Here is a 22500-nt window from a genome sequence, read left to right as displayed (position 1 = left end):
CATGTATATACACCTACATGCTCATTTACATTTCCCATACCGTTGAATCACCGCCACCTACTGTTGCACATACACACTTGCATACCCGCTTACGTCTCGGGTTGCCATCTTTTCATATGGGCAAAGTGGGGCATTTTCGGGACACACATCAGACTTTACAGACCGACACATACCCACGGTCAGTACAAAGGTTAGAACTTTACTTATTTGCCTAAATGAATGCTTATTCTTGTAGCGGTTTGTTTGCTTCATCTGTTTCTTGTAACTTTGAGTATTTTACACAATTAACTGTTTTATGCAACTGTTACATGAAATATGGGACATATTTCCTACAATCACAGGACATTTGCCATTGTATTATATTTGGTCTGGACACAACTGCCCAAAAAGGGACTGTCCCTCACAAGGTGGGACAGGTGGTAACCCTACTTACGTCTGCTTTGCAGCGCCTTAAGCACCCTATATCTGACTGCCACTATGCAAATGCGTAAGGTATATATTCCCGATAATGCACCTGGGGAAATGTGCATCATGGTCAGGTGTTTAATCCCTTGCAAGGTGGAGCAGGTGGTAACCCTACTTACATCTGCTTTAAAGCACCTTAAGCACCCTATATCTGACTGCCACCAAGCAAATGTGTAAGGTATATATTCCCGATAATGCACGTGGGGAGACGTGCATCAAGGTCAGGTGTTTAATCCCGGGTCGTAGGTTCTGCAGGACCGGCTGGAGGCTGAGCAGTCTTGTGGACAACTACTGCTCATACAACTTGTGTCCAGATGTATACAGGACTGGACATTGTGTCATGACACCATGTCTAATGTTTAGAACAGATACATATCCCATGAGGGATATTCAAAAATTGTGAGGACCGATGACCATCTTTGCTTTACGGCTGTAAGGTAGGGTTATACATGCAAGGGATACATAGTTTGCAATCCTGAGAATGCCTAGGGTGAGACTGCCTACTAGATATGGGTAGGGGTCACTATGTGCAGATATGTCCGCGCCTATCTAGCAGCCCGAGTATGGCTGGTTTTGGTGGATGTTCAGGAAGGGGGGGGTGCTGCGAAGGGGATGCTGGGTATTCAATTATGTATCCAGGTGTGTTGGGGTTGGATGGCTCAGTTCAGGCCAGACCATTATGTGGGTATGTGCTAGTAACGTTTCTGTACATGTGTATTGCACATTTTAATGTTCACATGTTTGTGGGATTGTATTGCGGATGTATATATTTGTTCTTTGGTTATCTTTCTGATTCACCCACTGCCCCCTCGTAGACCTCCAGTTCACCTATTGTACATCCAAACCAGTCTCCCCTTGGTGAATTATTACATTACCCGTCAGCCCACAACCCCATATTCCACAAACAACATTCATCCCTTCTCTAGTTGATGGCCCATGGCACAGTCAACAGAACACATTGCATACACTACATATCTCTGGGACCAATATGGTTGTGAGGTCTACACTAACATTTCAGATCAACCACATGCTGTACGTCATGCACATAGGTACTCACAAATACTTATCTTTCATGACATGGTAGGTAGACCCAGGTAATACCCGTTCATCTATGGGCCGTCCTGGCAAGGACGTCTTGGACCGCAAATGGGCAGCTATTGGGCGAATGCTCTGACCATTGGTAAGGTTGCCACATTTTTGTATGACCTGGATGGGACATTTTCGTGGCACACATCTGAGTTTACAGGCCAACACATACCCATGGTCATTACAAAGGATAGTACTTTAGTTTCATGCCTACATATAAGCTTTTATTGTTGTGGCGGTGTAGTTGCTTATTCTGTTTCGTTTACTTGCTTATTCTGTTTCTTGTAACATATAGGTATTTTATATACGGACATACGTACTGTATGGGACTATTTCATAACATATGGGACATAATTATGTCCTACTATCGCAGGACATTTCACATTTATTTTGAATTTGGTATGGACACACCTGCCTAGAGGGGGACTGTCCCTCACAATGTGGGACAGGTGGTAACCCATACCATTGGGCTAGGCTTGGCAATTGGCGGTGTGCTAACACGATGCATTTCGCTTCCACTTGGTATAAGTAGCGACACTACAATGGAATTACGGGCACGGGGTTTTAAATATCTTTGTTTGAGGGACGGGGACTCAATATTCAGCTATGCGCCTTTGTGTTTACTTCTTATTGTGGTGTTAGCAAGTTGTCTTGTATGCTTTGCATACATTTCAGTATCCACGGACACTGACAGGAGTGATTACTATTAAAGGCAGGCTGTACTAGTCAGCATTTTAGGTTGCACGTATGCAGCTGACATGATCACGCCTCCGTACAGTGCTTGGACATGCCCCCTGCACTCGTACACATTTCCTATGCATGTGGCCATTACGGCAGCGCGCCTTCATTAATATGCATGTAGTGCTGCTGCGCCATCTCTACGCTGCACAGTCGATGCAAGGCTAACACTGTCCTTGCACCGAGCTTCATGAATCCCGGGGAAGGACTTTTCTTGGATGTCTTTAAAGATGTTGTAACTATGTCAATCCCCTTTCCATGGACAAATCTTTTAGTGTGCGAACTCAGGTTATTATGAAGAATACAATATTTTGATCAGTAGATTAATAGATTCATAGAGTGAAATAAAAGTTAACAGTCATTTCAAAATTCATTGAAAAATATCTTTATTTCTCTAAATTAACTTATTGTCATTGTAGTTGTGGGCCACTGGTGAGGGAATGACCACATTAAACTAATAGGCAACAGGTCTGAGTATGTTAAAGAGGTTTGTTGTGTAGCACTTTATGTTAAAATGACATTATAGAGCACAAGTCTAATGACATCATTTTAAAAAGCACGCCATTTCATCAAGCCATTGTAATGGCAAAATACAAAACACTTACTGACTTTTGATCACAGTATATATTAATGTGCTATGTAGAGTACTTCAAAACATATGCAAACTACTCATTCATACTAACTGATTACCTTTCAACTGTACTTTGAATTTACTAGCTATGGAAGATGAATTACGCTTTGCACTTGAAAATAAGTCACCAAGCAATTTGAGAAAATGCATCTGCTACGTTCATAAAATCCCATCCCTTTGTCAGGCGACAGAAAATATACCAGAGATGGAACTAGTAGATGAACGAGGACGGGGTTATGAAATGCACTGCTTAAATAAGTCAGAGACATACTCCAGGCTTGGGTGGTTACGAGATGTGCTACTGCCCTCACTGGCAGCCTCAGGAGACTTACTTGTTTACACCACCACCACCACCACGTTAAGTGACTTGACAACTGACTACCAGGAGAAGGAGGAAGAGTATACAGAGGAGCTCTGTAAACAGTTTTACACAGATGTGGTACAGCTGATTGACTCTAATGCTCAGAGAAGAACAGAATGCTTTGAGAGCTTCTCAGAAGAAGTCAAGCAGCACCTTTCACTGTGTGAAGCTTATTCAGAGCTCTACATGTGTGAGTACAAAGAAATGAAACAGATTGAAGAATACATTGTGCAGGAAGAAACACATACACCCCTCATTGTCTTTGGAGGACCTTGTACTGGGAAAACAGTTCTTCTGGCAAAAGCTGTGACACAGGTAATTACTAGCAAGCAGATTCTCCTCCTCTGATGAATTAACAATAATTGCAAAGTAGAATGGAACATTGGTGCAAAATAATACAGAAATTCTGTAAGTGGTAGACAAACAATATAAAATGTATAGGTTCAGTTGTCAAGCTTACAACCTACTGGTCTTCAATAAACTCAGTTACTATAATTGCATGTTGATAGTTCTTACTCCCAATTAGATAGACAGATAGATAGATAGATAGATAGATAGATAGATAGATAGATAGATAGATAGATAGATAGATAGATAGATAGACAAAGATTATTTCTGAATGAAACCTAATAATCTTCAAATGCATTGTGTAAGCATCGGTCACATTTTCTCTGTCACTGATATTTATTTTTAGTATTACGTTCCAGAATCTGTTATTAGCTCTCCAAGGAGTGCATTCCAGTCCTAAACTTTCATAAAAGAATCAGTTCAGACATTGTCGTACAGACCAACCATGGGTCACCTCCGAGTAAACTGTAGAAACAAAATATAATGACAGTTACTGAAGCCTTTCTGAATAATTCAAATTATTCAATCCTATTGTTTTTTCTAGTAAAGAATCATTACACTTTCTCAATTTATGCCAGGTGGTGTGTTCAAAGGCTAAAAATGCAGCACTGTATTCAATAATGGATCAGATCAGTGAGCCATAAAGAACACACTTGCCATAATGGTTAAAGTCTTTGTCACATTCATTAGGTATAAGGTTTGATCTTGACCTCTGGCCAATAACTGTATGGAGTTTGTATGTTCTCCCTGTGTCTCTGTGGCTTCCTCCTAAAAACATTCTGAGTGTTTACCTCTTAAATTCATCCAAGAATGGAAACATGGGCAGCAGCACAAACTCTAGATGGTGCCTATCTAGAGAAGGGTTGTATAGACTGTCCGCTTTTGGCATCAGCTGTGGCATATAATATCTTCTAGCTAGGACAGCACAGATCATAGACTATGTGCAGTCAGGCCTAGCCACTGGATAGCATAAAAACTGGCTGTAGGTGATTTGGCTGTGTTGACTAATGTCAGCAAATGTGGGAAGGGCTATTTGCTGGTGATAAGTGGATGAAGATCCTGGCCTCTGGGAGAGGTTTATGTACCCCTATTAGCTAGTGTGTGTGCACACAATAAAACCAAGCACCCCCTGGCCAATAAACTACTGGTCTGCTGGTGTTCAGTTGCCCAGCTTGGGTTATCTGGAATAGCTTTGTTGACTGAAAGTTGGTCTGGACATAAAACCAATCAACCTGCCAAACATGAACTAAGGATTGCTACACTCAGTATAGGTTTACTGACGGGTTAGAGGTTGGAAGTGGATGACATGACAGTAAGAAGGAGGCTGGATATCCTCTGTATCTAGGAGACAAGATGGAAGGGCAGTGCAGCAAAGCCACTTGGCTTGGGATCCAGGGTCTAGTACTCAGGAGGAGGACAGACTAGAAATTGTGTGGGAACTGTGGTGAGGGAGAGGCATCAGAGGACAGAGAGGTACATCATCAGACTTAGTGACAGACTCCTGGCAAAAAGACTCCAGTGAAAGAATAGGGCAGAATTCATAATCTCAGCCTATACCCCACAACAGGGTTGTGATAGCAAAGAGGAAAGTGCATTCAGGCAGCAGCTGCAGGTCCTACTAGATACAGCAGGGTAACATGGGTCGGTGTTGATAATGGGGGACCTGAATACACATATCAGCACAGACAGAACAGGATACAAGTACAACCTGGGTCCACATTGTTAGGGAAACAGGAATAAAGGTGAAGCCATTCTAGACTTTTGTCAGGCAAATAGGTTAATAGTGGCCAAAACATAAACAGTCACACGATTACATATAAGAGTGGCTGACATGCAACTCAGGTAGACTTCCTCCTAGTAAGAAAAGGGCATTGGGGTAGAATCAGCGACTGCAAAGTCATCCCTGGTGAAACAGTAGCCCCACAGCATACACCACTGGCTACCACAATCAGCTACAAGCAGTGGTCAGAGAAGGCCCTGTGGTCAACAGAGAGACTAGGCTGAAGACCTGGAAGTTGACTGGAGAGAAGAAAGTACTCAGGGTTCTAGCACCTCAGAAAGAAGAGGAAGTAGGTGGAGTTAAAGAAGAATGAAAGCACCACAAAACAGCATGTGTGAGGACTACAGAAGAGATATGTGGTCGAATCAGGTATGTAAATAGGGCACATAAGGAAAACTGGTGGTGAAATGCAGAAGTCCAGGAAGTCATCCAAAGAAAGAAGTAATGCAGGAAAAAGTGTGAGCTAGAAAAGTCAAACCAAGCTAAGAAAGAATACTGGTTGACTAACAAAGAGGCTAAGAGATCAGTTGCAGAAGTGAAAAGCAAGGCATCAGAGACACTCTACCAGCTTCTGGAAAGTGACTCAGTAGATGGCACAAAGAAACTCAGTTTGCAAGTCAAAGACAGTAGGATAAAGGAGATAGTCATCAGACACCCTTTGTAAGGGATGCCAGCATCAACCTGCTCACCAGTTCACAGGACATCAAAGACAAGTGGAAGGAATGAAGAAAACTCCAGGGAAGCTGTACTACCCCAGACGCAGCCTATGATGAAAGAAGATGAGGATCCGACCCCTCGAAGAAATAAGAGCACAAAGGAAAATAAAGTCAAGTAAAGCAAAAGACTCAAATGAGGTCACAGCAGACATGATAAAGATGTTTGAGATAGGGGAGAATTGGCTCCTGAGGGTATTCATAGCAGTATGGAGAATAAACATCCCAGATGACTGGAGAATAAGGGTTCCTATTATGTGATCGAACTTCAACAAGTTCGAACCCTATATGGTCGAAACCATATAGTCGAACTTGCAGAAGTTCGAACACCTAAAAAAAAAAATAAAACATGCAAGAGTAAACTAACTGTTGCAAGCAGGGGGGGCAAGCCCCCCTGCATACCCCACACCCCCTGCTCTTTAAATATACCAACTCCGAGACCGCACTGTAGTGCGGAAAGGGAATATTTCCCTTTACTGCACTGTAGTGTTATCTCAGAGTTGTTTTATTTTAAAGAGTGGGTGCTCTGAGAGGCACAGCCCCCCATGTGGAGGTGCAGGGGGGACTCCCCCCCCTGCTTGCAACAGTTAGTTTACTTTTGCATGTTTTATTTATTTATTTTTTCCATGTTCAAAGTTTTGAAACTTCGAACAGACAAGTTCGATATTGTCGTGTTCGAAGTTTCAAAACTTTGATCACGTAATAGGAACCTGGAGAATAAGTATACTAGTGCCAGTGTACAAAAATAAAGGCGACATTCACAACTGAGGGCAGTATGAATGTATCAAGCTCCTGAAATACTGCATGAAAGTTCTGGAGATGGTGATTGATAAATGAATATTCAGAGTAGTAGAAAGTAAGATGGGAGATGAGCAATTTGAATGCAGATCAGGATGAAGCACAACTGACCTGATGTTTGCAGTGAGACAGATAGTTGAGAAGAAGCTAGGGATATGGAAAGAGTCCAACTGGACATTCCAAGACTTGGAGAAAGCATATAACAAGGTCCCAAGAAAGCTGATTTGGGCAGCTCTGTGATGGTTCAAAGTACCAGAAACATTGGTAGAATTAGTGCAGGCTATGTACAAAGACTGTAGGTGGGTGTGCATCATGGATCAGATCTGCGCCCTCTGCTGTTCATACAGGTGATGGACCACATTAGCAAACAGGCAGGAGAGGACCAGTCAACAAAGTTGTTGTATGCAGATGTTGTGGCATTATGGTCAGACTCTGAAAAACAACTTTAGTAAAGGACAGGGGAATGGAATGGAATGCAAAACTGAAGGGACATGGGATGATGCTGAGTAGAGATAAAACAGATGTAATGGCAGCATATGGGGTAATCAGAAGAAGCTGAGAACTGGGATAGAATGGAAAATAGTAGAATAAGTTAACAGCTTCAGGTCCCTGGGAAGGGTAGCTTCAGAGAAGGGAAGTCTGAATGAGGAGGTTAGAGCTAGAAATAGAGGGGCTGCAGCCAGCTGGTACAGAATGTCTGGGGTAGTATATGACAGAAGAATGCCAAAGACACTGAAAAAGAAGGTGTACAAAACAGTAGCATGACCAGTACTACTGTGGGTACAGAAACCCGGGTAGTGAATGCAGAGCAGATGAAGAAGCTAGAGGTGATAGAAATGAGACAGGTGGTAGGATGTACACTATGGGACAGATGAAGAAATGAGGACAGCAGAGGCAGAAGCTCAAGTTGATCCAATTGCAGTGAAGGTTAAAGAGAACAGATTACAGTGCTTTGGGCAGATGTTCAAGAAACCAGAAGACAATCTGGTGAAGAAGATCTGGAGCAGACAGGGTGTAGGCAAGAGTAAATGAGGGCATCCAAACAAAGAGATGGTTGGATTGTGTGAGAGAAAACGTGACAGCCAGGCGTGACTGTCAGAGAAGGTAAGACAGTGGTATTGAATCAAGAGAGATGGAGACAGCTGGTGCAACACCCCACCGCATGTAGAAAATGGGAACAAGGGAGTTGATGATATTGATGATGATGATGATGATTAGTTAGGCGTAAAGTTGTACAGTGATCTTCCAAGAATGATTACATATGCACTGAATAATTAAAATAGCCACAACATAAGCTTTTCTGACTTTGGTAGATGCACACTTAACAAAATTTAAATTGTTGTTTATTTTTGTCCATATATCTTTAATGATTAAATCACTTTTTCTAATATGGCCACTAATTCTGTAATCATCTCATGATGCATATTTATTGACATTAAAGGTGAGGTCATTACTACAATATCAGGTATATACACTTGAAGACCATATAGGACAACTTCAGCAGTGTTTATTGAAATAATTCTGTGATCCAGGTTTTGTCATCAGCATTACTGGTTATCTAGAACCCATTTTCCATTTTATGGGCATAAAGAATAGTCTGAAAACAAATGGCCCATGTAGGGAGCCCTAGTGGTACCACTAGTAACCCCCTTCTGTATATGCAGGTAACTCCCCTGTTTTACTTGTAATCTGTTGTTTAGCTAATGTTTTACCCACTGAATTATAACCCAATTGATGTGTTATGCTTTTAATTTGTCATTTATTTCCAGCTTCCTATTAGAAGTGTGAAACCTGACTGTGGGAATCCTGTTGTTCAAACAAAAAACAACTAATTTCAAGAACTGCTGTTAAACCTTTTTAATCATTTTTACAGTTTGGTTTCACTCCCTGCAGCCCCTGAATTGGGAGGATGTCACCCCACACCTTTGCTACTTACACACACACACACACACACACACACACACACACACACACACACACACACACACACACACACACACACACACACACACACACACTAATTCTGAGATCACTGTACCTTGAAGTGGAGGAATACTCCAAGATATATCAACCTCAGGCTTAACATATATATTCTCCCACATTCCTACTTTCAGTCCTGATAATCTAAGGGTCACTGTTATGGCTATGGCTCAAGAGGCAGCCTCTATTCAGCAACTCTTTTATGGTGCTGATTGTATCCCCAAGAATGTGCACGTGGGGCCTGCTCTACCTGTGGTACTGGCCGTAGCAAGGCCAAGATAAGCATCATGTACTGTCAGTTCCTCACTGAGTGTTCCTTTTACTTATTCAAATAATTCCACAACTCAAAAGGCAAGATCTCCTCATAGCAAGCCCATAATTTTACAGCATGGGCTAGTCAAGCTTACGTGATCCCCCATTTCTGGATCGGTACCACGCCAGCCTGTAGGTGGAAGTCAGGGACATATCAATATGCTATCATTTTCTTTAACATGATTGATGGAGTTTAGTGAGGCTTTCATTGATTATGTATAAGAAACTACCAAAGTATATGGTGCCATCGAACTTAAATTTTTATTTGTTTCAGTGGTTACCATGTATCACAGCTCTCTGACTTCTCTGTTTGCTTAATGCTAAATATGCCTACCATGTTTTTCTGCAGACACATTTATGTCATGTAGCTGGGTGAAAACTTCATTGCTTATAATTATATATTGTAATCACAATTTATCCCTTTCAGTCTTCTGACGTTATTTAAAAAATTCTTTATTATTGCTTTCAGTCTTTGAGATCAAGTTGAGTTTGTAACTAAATCTTGAAGATTTCATAAGAAAATAATTAGTTCCTGTATTTTATTAAATCTGGACTTGAATGTCTTTATTAATTTTGTGTTTCTAATACTTTTTTCTTATGAATTTACTTGTGTATGCCTGTGTCTTACTGTATATGTTCATGATGTAGACATTAATATCCTGTGCATATTTCTTTGCATTACTGTGGATAGCATCCCATTCTGTTAACATAAGTATGTCATTTATTGCATTATAGAGTCCACTGATAATGTCTGAGGCATATTATTTATGACTGAATTTGGTTTTACTCTTAGGTTAAAGGTGATGGTATCTTGATCTACTGTACGTGCTAGTTGAGAAGGCATTACCATGGTTGGCAGCAGAAAGAGCTTAGGTCTATCTGTGTGCAATCAAAGATGCTGCCTTTTCTTGAATTTTACACTATTTGTTCAAGATTGTTTTTATGTAAGTTTTGCCCCAGGGCTGCCATCCATCAAGCATTTTCCAATCAAACTCTGCCCATTCATACTTCCATACTACAGAATTATCCAATATGGATGAGAGCTATGCAGAGAAGCCATCATTCAAGCAACTGGGATTTTTTTTGTGCTCTTACTGCTATCCTGTCAATAAGGTTGTTTGTAATAACCTAATCCCACTCACCCCTCCCTCGGGTGAGGAGACATGCAATTCACACCACCATGGGAGTCCACAGTGCTTCTCCCCTTGCAAGTGTATGCTTCCATACATCAGTGCTGAAGACTACCACCAAGAGGCTTGGTGAGCCTAACACCTGCTCTCAGGTCCTGCCTTTTTGTGTCATTGCTCCTCTTCTGAGGTCAATATGTGGACTGCTGTGCCCCACCCAGGTTGGCTAAATCCATCTTCCTCTTCCAACCCCTTCAAACTCCTAAAACACGTTTGAACCTAGGGTAATTTGGGCTATGGTCTGGGCTTTCTCTCTCTTTCTCTCTCTCTCTCTCTACACCACATCTTGATCCAAATAATTTTTATTAACACAGACAATTAATATTTTAGAATATTTTTACATTAAGTAGTTTACCCATTCAGTGTCTTGGGTAGTTAAAACCCCTCATAAAGATTGTACATCCTGCTCTGTCGTTAGTGTTTGCTACTCCCCAAACCAGAAACAGTTTAAATTACTAGTCTTTTCTTAACCCTTGCAGGTTTGGTCTGGCATTGGCCTTTTCCTAACCCTTATTCCTTGTTTCTGGAATTAATTTCCAGAGACTGATAGACAAGCATGAGTTAACAAGTGTGTTTCAATGAAGAATGTTGCATAATCTCAGCAAAAGGAGTATGGTACCTAGTGTTATATGAAACACTGGCAAATATTATATTGCACTGAATTGCTTTCCAGTGTTTTGACGTGTTCCTAGCCAGTGGAATGAACATGGAATGTCCTCTTTCCTTAATATTGTTTACAGTGTCTATACATCTGACTGTCAAATGTTAAGATTGTTCATTTTTAAAATAATTATTTTAAGTAGCTATTTTTGTAATTTGTCACAAGTTTAAGTAATGCACCTGCCGAGTCAACAAGGATACACACAATGCCTGGAAACATTTAAGATAAAGTTTGAAGTTATGTCATAACAAAAAGAAAATTAAAGGGAAAATGAAGGGAACAACTGAAATGCAAACAAATAGCTTACATAACACTATATATTAAATACACTATCAAATACCTTTGGGATTCATAACAGGACTACAAGGCAACTGGTACATCTGCTAATATGGCTGGAATGATAGGGAATATAGAAAAAAAAACAGTCACTGCAGAAATAAATATATAAAGTCACAGGATGATAACTTAAGTATGTTGCAGTGCAGCCCTAAAGTCATGAGCAAAACAACTGTACAACCCTATAGCACAGCAAATGACATGTTTTTGCAGACATGCAACATTAAGACGTCATGTACATAGTAAAGAGACATTGCCATCAAGCTCAGAACATGACTTGCAGCAGAACACTGGGGAGGACTCACATGTATCACAGTTACTAGACACTGGAAAGTACAACAAAATGATGCAGTACAATATCCAAGATGCAGTCACAGTGACCATGTTCAATGGCACCAGAAGTGCATGAAGGCAGAGATCCACAAAAGCAATACCCTTTATACTGCAGAACAGATCACAGTAAAGGCTAATATATAGATATTGCTGTCCTACAGTGGGGATATGTAGCTTGCTTGCACACACACACACACACACACACACACACACACACACACACACACACACACACACACACACACACACACACACACACACACACACACACACACAGTCTACTTAAGCAGAAGCATTACAGGCATACCAAACACATCATAATGTAATAAGTAACAGAGAAACATTGAAAGTATGTACACAGCGACAGCACTTTACATTTGCCAATGCACGCCCACAGATGCAGGGTGTCATACATAAACAATAGTGCACAACTGCAGAACTGCATGATGGGAAGCTACAGTAGTGGTGCACATCAGATGTGATACAGAGTGGCATCAAACATGGAAGGGAGGCAGCTGTTTAGTAGAAATAATTTAATTCTCCTGCCCAAGTGATGGAGATATATGGGATGTCCCAGACTGGGGCTTACAATGTGTAGTATCCATCATAAGATTTATGAAGATGAGAGGAAGATCTGAGATGTGTATTAATAAGATAAGTGAGCAATAATGTCTGACAGGTTGTGAATTATTGGAGAAATAATGCCCACCCAAGAGTGTTGAGAGGATCAACACCATAAGCAAAGGGCCTCTACTCTCCTGGAAGAGCATTATTTCCCCAGAACACCCACCCTGGAGGGCATTTTGAGCTTAGACAATGGCTGTCTGTTAAATATTTTCATAGTTACATTTTTATTAGTACATACATTTTTTATATTTTTGTTATAAAATAGTTCTACCTCCTAAGGTTTCAAAGTTGCTGAAGCATGTGCAGTTGTTGTTGGTTAAGGTATTTTACATCCATCATAGAAGTTATATAAGTATTTAACATCAACTCGTACATACACAGTCACAGACAGAAACAAAAAAATCACACAGATACACATGGAGAGGAAGAAACAGACAGAAGCCATGGGCATGTTTTTACTGGGCTTTAGCTGTACATTAACATTTTTTGGAGAACAAACATTCTCCAGTCAGGGTGATAATGAACACTTCGCCTATTGCCTAGTATCAGATATTACAGTTACACATATTTGCACTTACTAAAAAGTGCAGAAGAAAATAATGCCACACATTCCATCAATAGACAAAATAGCTTTTACCTGTGCGCACTGTGTCCTCAAGTTTGTGTACGTGTTCCTGATCATATGTCACTTTATTCCAGATTACAAAGATAGCAGGTTGATAGCCATGGTCATCAGAATAGAAGTTTAGGATTCAGAAGTACACTATGCAACAGAGGCAGCAAATGGTATAACCACCTGTCCATGAGAAGAGTGGTACATACAGGCTAAATAACAGATGTATGCAGGAAGAATGAAACACAGATGACACCAAACCATGGTAAATGATATAATGGATAATAATATAGTATATAACACTATATTACATATACATATTATATACATAATAATAATAATGATGGATGATACAATGTAGAGGGCATAGCACATACATAAATAGTCCTACATTGCTCCAGGAGAGGGACCTAAGCCAGGGACACAGACAGAAGAATGCAGTGACCACACTGAAGTATGGCAGTTTGCAACCAGCAGCTGTAGTGAAGATATATTAGAGCCCTCCAAGGTGCAGAGCAACAAAGAGTTGCAGTTGCAGGCCCAGAACAGATATATATCTAAGTACGTGACACAAAAAGCACAACAGTTGTAAATGAGATTTCTAATCTGTTGGTTACTTTGTTTTTTCTTAGGTTCTCAGACAGAGGCATAGCCAGGGTGGGGCAAAATGGGCAGCTGCCCCAGCTAGAAGGCATTAGGGAATGTGATCTGGAGATGCAGATCGGTTGGTATTGCAGTATCGGCATTTAGAAATGCCGATAGTGTGTTTGTGGTCAGAGCTGAAGTGTTTTAGCTCTTTGTATTGGTATAAGATGTAGCAAGCTGATTGCTGCAGTGGAGTAAGCAGTTTGCTACATTTTGTTTTGGTCCTCAAATAATTCAGTACTTTTTTTCCCTTTTGCTCCTCAACTGAAAAGTTGAGGGGGTGCCACATTGGGGATCAGCACAGGATGCCAGAATAGGTACAGATGGCACTGTCTACAAGGTATATCTAGGCAGAGATGCATAGGTGTACTACATGTTAATTTTCATTATTGCATGTATATTTGTTGCTCTGTACTCATATTATATGGCATGAATGTATGTAATTATGTACACTAATGCTCATTACTGCTATGTAAACTCTATTATTTTGTTCTTTGTATGGAACTTTTATCCTCGGGTCTCCACTGAAAATGGGCCACCAGCCCAGTGGGCTAACGCAGTTAACAAAAGCCAAATAAATAATAAATACATAAACATATTCCAAGGTACAGTGTCAAAAACACAAATTTCAGGGATCACAGCCTGCAGACTTGTCAGTAAAGGTAAAGAAGTAGAAAATGGAGGAAGTAAGATGTGATATAACAGTGTCAAATACAGATAAGAAGCAGGAAGAGCAAATACTGTTGTTGTGCAGACTGTTACCATAGTTATGAGAACACTAAAAAAGCCAATGATAAAATACAACACCCATCAGTGAAATGCAGTCAGTAGTTTAGACCATCTGGAAGCACATGGGCTATGTCTGCACAACTAGATAGCTACCATTCACAGAAAGGCACAAAATATGTAAGAAGATTCATGCATTCAAAAGGAAGACTAAAATGCATTCATGTCTGTAACCATGCCAAGAGACACAGACCCACAAAGCCATAGCCAGCCATATTAAAGTAGCAGATTACACATAGCAGACTGCAGAAAAAATGCAAGATTGTGTCATCATAGGATTGTGTGTGTTTTTCTTGGAACCTCTGCAAGGAAGGATATATATATATATATATATATATATATATATATATATATATATGTATATACATTTAATAAAAAAATGCATAGACATGGTAGAAATGTGAGATGCACAACTGTACAAGTCAGTTACTAGTCAAGTAGCCAGGACAAGTACCAATGATGATGAACCGGACTGTGTAATATCTACAGGTTAGGGGGCAAAAATACAAATTCAGCTCCATGCAGCAGGATAGGGTTCAAGCAGGCCACATGCAAAAATTCAACAGCCATTCTTATGCAAATGTGGAGTGCTTCATGCATAGGAATGCAGAGCAAACACCTCCAGGAAAGAACAGACCATTAGTAAAGTGCAGTTTGTCATGTTAATGCTACATAGACAATGCCCTTGGAATAGGTTGTATGGGGATACATACATGAGCAGATGATGACACAAGAAACTGTACAGGTGATTCCATATAAAGAGTACAAGCCAGAAAATAGACAGGTGATGACATAGACAGTGACAGTTGTCACAAAGTAAACAAGCATGTTGCATACCTCTTGGTATTGATCTAGTCCAACATGGGGAGAGAACCATATTACAGTTTGTACTGCTGTGAACAGTACCCATTTTCAATAATTTTATCACTCTTGCATGATTCAGATATCCTTAATGCAGTGGTCTTGAAGACCCTCACCATTTCACTTTTCCTTGTTACTATAAAAATGTTCACCTTCACTAACCTGATTAACTATACTTTGCCCCTTCAGCATGGTTACCATCCAATAGTCACTATTCCCACACCTGACACAATTCACCTTCACTAAACCTGATTAACTATACTTCCCCCCTTCAGCATGGTTACCATCCAATAGTAACTGTTCCTACACTTGGCACAGTTCACATTCACTAAACCTGATTAGCCATACTTTGCCCGTCAGCATGGTTACCATCCAGTAGTAACTATTCCTACACCTGGCACAGTTCACCTTCACTAAACCTGATTAACTATACTTTGCCCATTCAACACATTTACCATGCAACCTACACCTGGCACAGTTCACCTTCACTAAGCCTGATTAACTATACTTCCCCCTTCAACATGGTTACCATCCAATAGTAACTGTTCCTACACCTGGCACAGTTCACTTTTACTAAACCTGATTAACTATACTTTTCCCCTTCAGCATGGTTACCATCCAATAGTAACTGTTCCTACACCTGGCACAGTTCACTTTTACTAAACCTGATTAACTATACTTTTCCCCTTCAGCATGGTTACCATCCAATAGTAACTGTTCCTACACCTGGCACAGTTCACTTTTACTAAACCTGATTAACTATACTTTTCCCCTTCAGCATGGTTACCATCCAGTAGTAACTGTTCCTACACCTGACACACACCACCTTCCTAAATCATTCTCAGGAAGGTACACTAGCTAATCACATAAAAAGAAAAAAAATCAACTAACATCTGAGTCTCCACTTATTTGTGATCTCTTTACTCCTCCTAGCCATTGCAATGTGTAGATAAACAGCCAACTTCAGGTAGTAACACAGCCCTTCTTTTCCAGATATCTCCCTTTTTAACCATTTCTCTATAACACGTAGCCTAAAAGGATGTCTTCTGAACATGTGCATCATATGCAACAAACTAGTGCTATTGGGCTCATGGACTCATAACTCAGTACCTACTCCCCAGACTCTGCAGCCATCACAGACTCATGAATTGGGGACAGAACTCCTGATCTGTGCTACTTCTTTCCAAGATACCACTACATTTCTAATGAAAGGCTTGGCAAGAGAGTAGGGGGTAGAACACCATTCCTTTACAAGCCCTATCTAAATCTCAATCTAAAACATGTTCAATATTCACAGATGTTGTGGTCTTAATTGAATAATTGGTGACATATGCCTAGAAGATTCACCACACATTATCAAAATATTCTGCTCAGTTCACAATTCCTCATCAAATGTTGCTTATAACTGACAGCCTGAATATATATATACTAAAACTGTATGAACTTGAGCTTATATAGTTTATGAGCCAACAAACCAAACAGTAAAATTCCATAGGAGGCAAGCCTCACTGCACCCCTCATATGGGTGGTCTCATTTCCTTACTCTCCCCTTACTTCATTATTCTGACCACAAAGCCACTGCATGTCTGAGAAACAGTGATCAGTAGCACATAAAGAAATCCCACCTCTTTATTTCTCTGTCAAGCTGTGAACTCAGAACATAAGGAATATCACCTTTTGAGCACCAATGCATCACTCCTATGTGGAGCAAAGAACAATATACAAGCTGTTCTTCCCTCGAACAGTAAAGCCTGAGCAACTGTGATAGAAGCGATCTTATGTTAAGCAGCAGAATGTGAATCATGCCAAGATAACTCACAAAAAATTACTAAATCATTGTTTGCCTGATAGACTAGCTTCGGGATGCCCATCTGTGCCACCAGCAGCCCAAGTCTGAGAATGGACCTGAGCTGCAAGTAGGGCTATCTTGATGGGGGGATAGGATAAAGCAGCCAATGACCACCTCTCCTATCCAAGAAGGAGGTTAGAGAGAGAAAGAGAGAGAGAGAGAGATTCCTGCCTGTGTGACATGTTAAAGACCATGAGTCTTGCAGGCCCCTCTTATAAGGGGAAGACAAGATACTTAGAGATTGATGGGTAGATGTAAACATCAATAGACCTGATATCATTACACATGACAGTCTCTCTGTTAGGGAACTTGAGAAGCTCTACGAGAATGATGGCTGCCAGTATCAAACACACATCTCTCTAAAAATTGAATTTATATTTTTAGAAACTCTGCAAAGAAAACCTTTAGGCTCAATTAGGCAACTCATTATTATTATAACGACATCTCACTTGTAAGCAATTTAAAAACCTTCTGGAAATATGTTAACTTAGTAACTGACAAAACTTCAAAACACTCCACTGTAATTTCCAATATGAATTATGCTGCCAGTGGAGCAACCACCCTAGAAAAAATGCTGTCAGAATTCACTAAGCTTCCCTCAACATCCCTCCTTCATCATAATCTGAGACTTATATGGTGCATTTATTCTTCTCTTTACGTAAAACTAACACTCAACAACATTCACAAACTGATCTACTCCCAGATGGTCTTTATCCTTAGTTTATGAAGCTATGAAAAGGTAATATCCTAAAACTGTTCCAGCACATTCACAATTTATCAGTCACCTAAAATGTTGATCCAGACACTTGGAAAGCTGCTGTTATTCAGCATCTTCCAAAAACTCCTTCTTTAAACCTTTGGGCCCATCCATATCCTCAACTGTCCAGATTTTTGCCTCATATTTTTTTTTTTGGTTTGTTCCTCATAAAATCTGTGGCTTTCTGGAAAATCACTGAGGATTGAAGTCACTAACTAATGACATATATTTCACTTTTAGACTTCACATTATTCAGAAAATACATGCTAACATCTTCAGAAACATCATTTTCTGTTTAAACACCAGAACCTCCAATACCATAACACAAAACACAGATTTGACCTTTGAAAATGATCAATTTGGCTCATTAAAACCATTTTGCTGATCAATACATTATAACAACAACAATGATCTTTGTAACAAGAGCTTTGCTTAAATATATTCTGTCATACTGGTTTCTCATTGACCTGTCTCAAAACTCAAAATCATTTCTCACTCTAAGTACTTTGGTATTTATCTAGAGCAGTCTCGCTCTCTCTCTCTCTTGACCATCACAGCAAACAAAGAAAAGACAGAAGCAACAAATTTTTCTTCTAGGCCTGGAAGTTTTTGCTTTTTCTACCCTAAAGACAGACGTACAATATAAAAAGTAAAATGGGATTTTTCCTTTTTGTCTGCAACCCATCCCAAATCACTATAAGCACAACCTGTGGATGTATGACATTACGTCTTTGAAGAAAACATCATTGTTCTTAGTAAAGGCAAGTGTTTGTATGTTGGAGAACATGTAGGCTTTTTATTTAAACAGTAAAAACTGAAATCCTACCCCTATCTTGCAAGTAAAAAACACTCCTTTCCTGTACAACCTCAGATTTCATAAAGCTATTGCCTAGATCTGGCCATGCAGCATCTCCGTATTAGGAACCAAGTAATTAATTCCTTGTTTTGCACTTCTAGCAAATTGCTTTGCTTATACTTGTGCACCATGTGTCATCCTACATAACGGCTTAATGGCTTTATTTACAACTACTGGAAAATACTGAAGATTCTACCAACATTTGTTTCTATATTGTATTACTAAACTTGTTTGAGTATTTTATGCTCTGTTGTTGGTTTTATATTCTGTAACTATTTTTTTTCATTTTACTCAGCCAAAATCTGAAATTTGTCCATCTTAGATCAATATATTATCTGCAGTTTACAAATTTTAAATAAATAAATCCCTCCACTCTTCACTGATAAAGGCTTGTGATGAAGCACTTTTATCTAAGTTAGACTGCAATATATTCTGTTTGTCACAACTTTATTCACATTGTAAGGCATTTGTCACCAGTATTCACTCGAAAAGACTACATTGAGGATTCAGAAGGAACCCCATTACTCACGTTAAGGACTGTGGTAAAAAGGCCCAGTTTCTGTAATGTGGTATTCTGTGATTCAGTGACAGATTAGCCAGTAATGTGCATGTTTCTGAATCACCCTTAACTAACAGTGCAGATCAAGACTTTTCTGCAGTAGATAACAGGGGGGGGGAGCAATGTACAGGCACCTCCCATTCATTCTCCCACACACAATACACACAGGGAAAAAATCACTATTCCAAAACACATACACACAACACAAGCACACCAAACAAACAGCAATCCACACACATACACCTAAAATCTTACAACTAACCCTACACCAAACTATACACACCCCACTAACTATCCACTTACCTTAACCCAAACCCTAACCCTAAGGTCCGTCACTATTGCACACTCACTCACCCTAACTCACCTAATCCACCCTAACCCTCATGTCCACACAATCACACACATACCTAACCCGCGCCTTAACCCTAACTCACCTAACCTGCCCTAACCCTCACATCCACACAATCGCACACTTACCTGAACTCGACCCGTAACTTTCCACCACAGCGCTGAAAATACCGAAGCAACAGAAACAGACAACCAAAATCTTTCCCTAGGAAAGAATTTGGGTTTCTGTTACTTCAATATTTTAAGCTTTTGCTCCGTAGGGTTCGATATTAGAACATTCAAAGGTTTTAAACCTCGATGTTCTAATATAGACCCGTGAAGGTAACCCCTGGGTGCAAATATTTCAGTCACGGTATGCGAGGTGGAAGCCTCAGTGCAGTCTCAGCATACAGAGGAGGGGCTATATCACTCAGCTTTCAAGGGAATGCCTGGGGATCCTGCTGTATAAGATGAAGATTATTCTGGGGGAAAGGAAAGTCCGAGTGTCCCTAATTAGCTTGTTATACCACAACCATCAACAGGACAAGTGGTTTAGAAAAATAATAGAACCATGGATGGATAGATGGATGCGGTCTTTTTTAGTCACACCATATCTTGTCAAATGACCTATATATATATCAAAGGTACCCCAATGGTTTTTCACTTTTTAATTTCCGCAAGTCTTTTATGTTTCTAATACCATGACGGTAATGGACCCCATTTCTAAGTCAAAGTACGATTAAAGTTCATGAAATTAGTATTGTTTCAGTCTTTGATGTCAGCCAGAAGTGCTTTTCGCAGCACCTGCAATGTGCCCAGTAATGACTCCTTCTGCAATTCATGTGGGGTTACATGTATTGGTAACATATCTAAGTACAATTGTAGATTATTTTTTATAAGACCCATTGCTCCTACTACTATTGGAACCATCTGGCTATCTTTCTTCCATATTGCTCTTGTTTCTGCCTGCAAATTCTGATATTTTATGACTTTGTAGTCACTGAGTGTGGTAATTTCAATGATCAATGCTACTTTTGTCTTCATTTCATGGACCACTATATCTGGTTTTCTAGCATCTGTCTTTTGAACTGTTGGTAATGGTTGATCCTATGTGATGTAGACTTTATAATTTTCTATGATGCTTTGTGGCTCATGTTTCCAGTGTTTTTTAGCCACTTCAGTACAATAATGTTTGCCCAATCCCCAGTGCAACAGTCTTACCACATTATTATGCCTTTCAATATACAGTCCATCTGCCATTAGTATATCATAACCAGCAATGACATGTGAAACTGTTTCCAATTCTGTTTTACAAAGCCTACAAACAAAACAAAAGATAAATAATTGACTGATGCAAAGTCCCGCTGACAAAAGTGAAGACAAAGCCTACATTTGTCTGTTTCTCCCATATATTCAATGGACTTTATAAACTAACGTGTACGTAACCCATTGTCTTGTTCCCCCAATATTAACCTTTCATCTCTTGGTTTGAATTTGTCTCTGCTTAACCATTCCTGCGCTCGATCCTACATGAGGTTCTTCCAAAAGTTTTCTATACTTGCAACTATATTTATGCATTTACCTTATATTCTTTCTTTTGTTTTTTGACACATTCAGTTGCTGCCTGATTTTTTAACTACTTCTGGTTTGACTTCCATTCCTGCTTGAGGACAATTTATGCTTCTGCTAAATTAAGCAGAGAAATCATCTTAGATTTCTTCTCTTCATGTTTCAAAACTTTCACTGCGTTTGGGTCCTGTGAGGTCAGCAGATATGTACGCAGTCTCACAATTGCAGATCTATACATGTAGTCAATTTCAAGGAGGCCCATCCCTCCTTCAGAACAGGCAATATATAATCTTGGTAAACACTGACTTTTATAAATCATTTGGTGCGCATGAAGCATCCTTCTTGTTTTCCTGTCTAATCTATCCAACATGTTTTGGGGCCAATCAGTCACTACAAAACTGTAAGTTAGGACAGGAAGAGTAAATTGGTTTTTAGCTTGAATTTTGTTCCTAGATGTCAATGCTGTTTTCAGTATTAGTTTAAGTCTTCTGACGTATTCCTTACTAAGTTTTATTCACATTTGTTCATGTTTTATTGTTGATCCTTCATTAATTCCCAAATATTTATACACTCTCTCTTGCTCAGATTCTTTTATATCACATTCTTGTCCCAAACTGATGTTTTCTTGGTGCTGCAGTTTTCCTGCTTTAAAGGTTGCTTTTGCACATTTATCATTGACCAAATGACATTCTTATATCATCTGAAAATGTTTTGACAACTTGCAGTTGTGCTTTCAGTTCCTCCTCAGTTCCTCATCTGATGAGCTATACCGTTTTAAATCATTGCCAAAGAGAAGATGAGACGTCTTTACACTTTGTTGTTTTCTAGGAGCCAAATTATAGCCATGGCCTAAGCTGTTAAGTAGACAGCTTAATGGGTTAAGGGCAAGACAGTATAGCAGTGGCGGCAAAAAGTCACCCTGGAATATCCCCCTTTGAATTTTTATCCCTAGGATAAAAAGTTGTCCTTTATCATAGCTTAATTACAAAGTGGTCTGCCACTGTTTCATGGTCACTGTAATGTAGTCGATCAGTACAGGGTGTATCTTATACATTTTTAAGCACTCTTTTAGCCATGAATATGGGATACTATCAAATACTTTATTTGTAGTCAATCCATGCCATACTTAGATTCTTCCCCCTTTTACAGTTCACCAGTATGACTTTAAACACGTGATCCTTTGTTCCACATGACTTTCTTTTATCGCCCTTTTGTTCTATTGTCATAATTCAGTTTTCTTCTAAATTACTATAAACTCTGTCGGCATCAATTCCAGTGTATAAGTTATATGTCGTTGGAAGGCAAGTTATTGGTCTATAATT

General features: G+C 39.7%; 1 protein-coding gene across 1 annotated transcript in view; it reads left to right on the top strand.

Moving 5' to 3' along the window:
* LOC122802367 (NACHT and WD repeat domain-containing protein 2-like) overlaps positions 1-22500 on the top strand; it is a 309247-nt gene that overhangs the window by 172987 nt on the left and 113760 nt on the right. Inside the window, exon 6 of the mRNA XM_044072001.1 lies at positions 3007-3627. Within this exon, the coding sequence (XP_043927936.1) occupies positions 3007-3627 (621 nt within the window). The remainder of the gene's footprint in view (positions 1-3006; positions 3628-22500) is intronic.

This window comes from Protopterus annectens, chromosome 5.part0 (assembly GCF_019279795.1).
Source record: "Protopterus annectens isolate FY-2018-M chromosome 5.part0, PAN1.0, whole genome shotgun sequence".
Lineage (NCBI taxonomy): Eukaryota > Metazoa > Chordata > Ceratodontiformes > Protopteridae > Protopterus > Protopterus annectens.
This window is presented reverse-complemented; position numbering and strand designations above follow the sequence as displayed.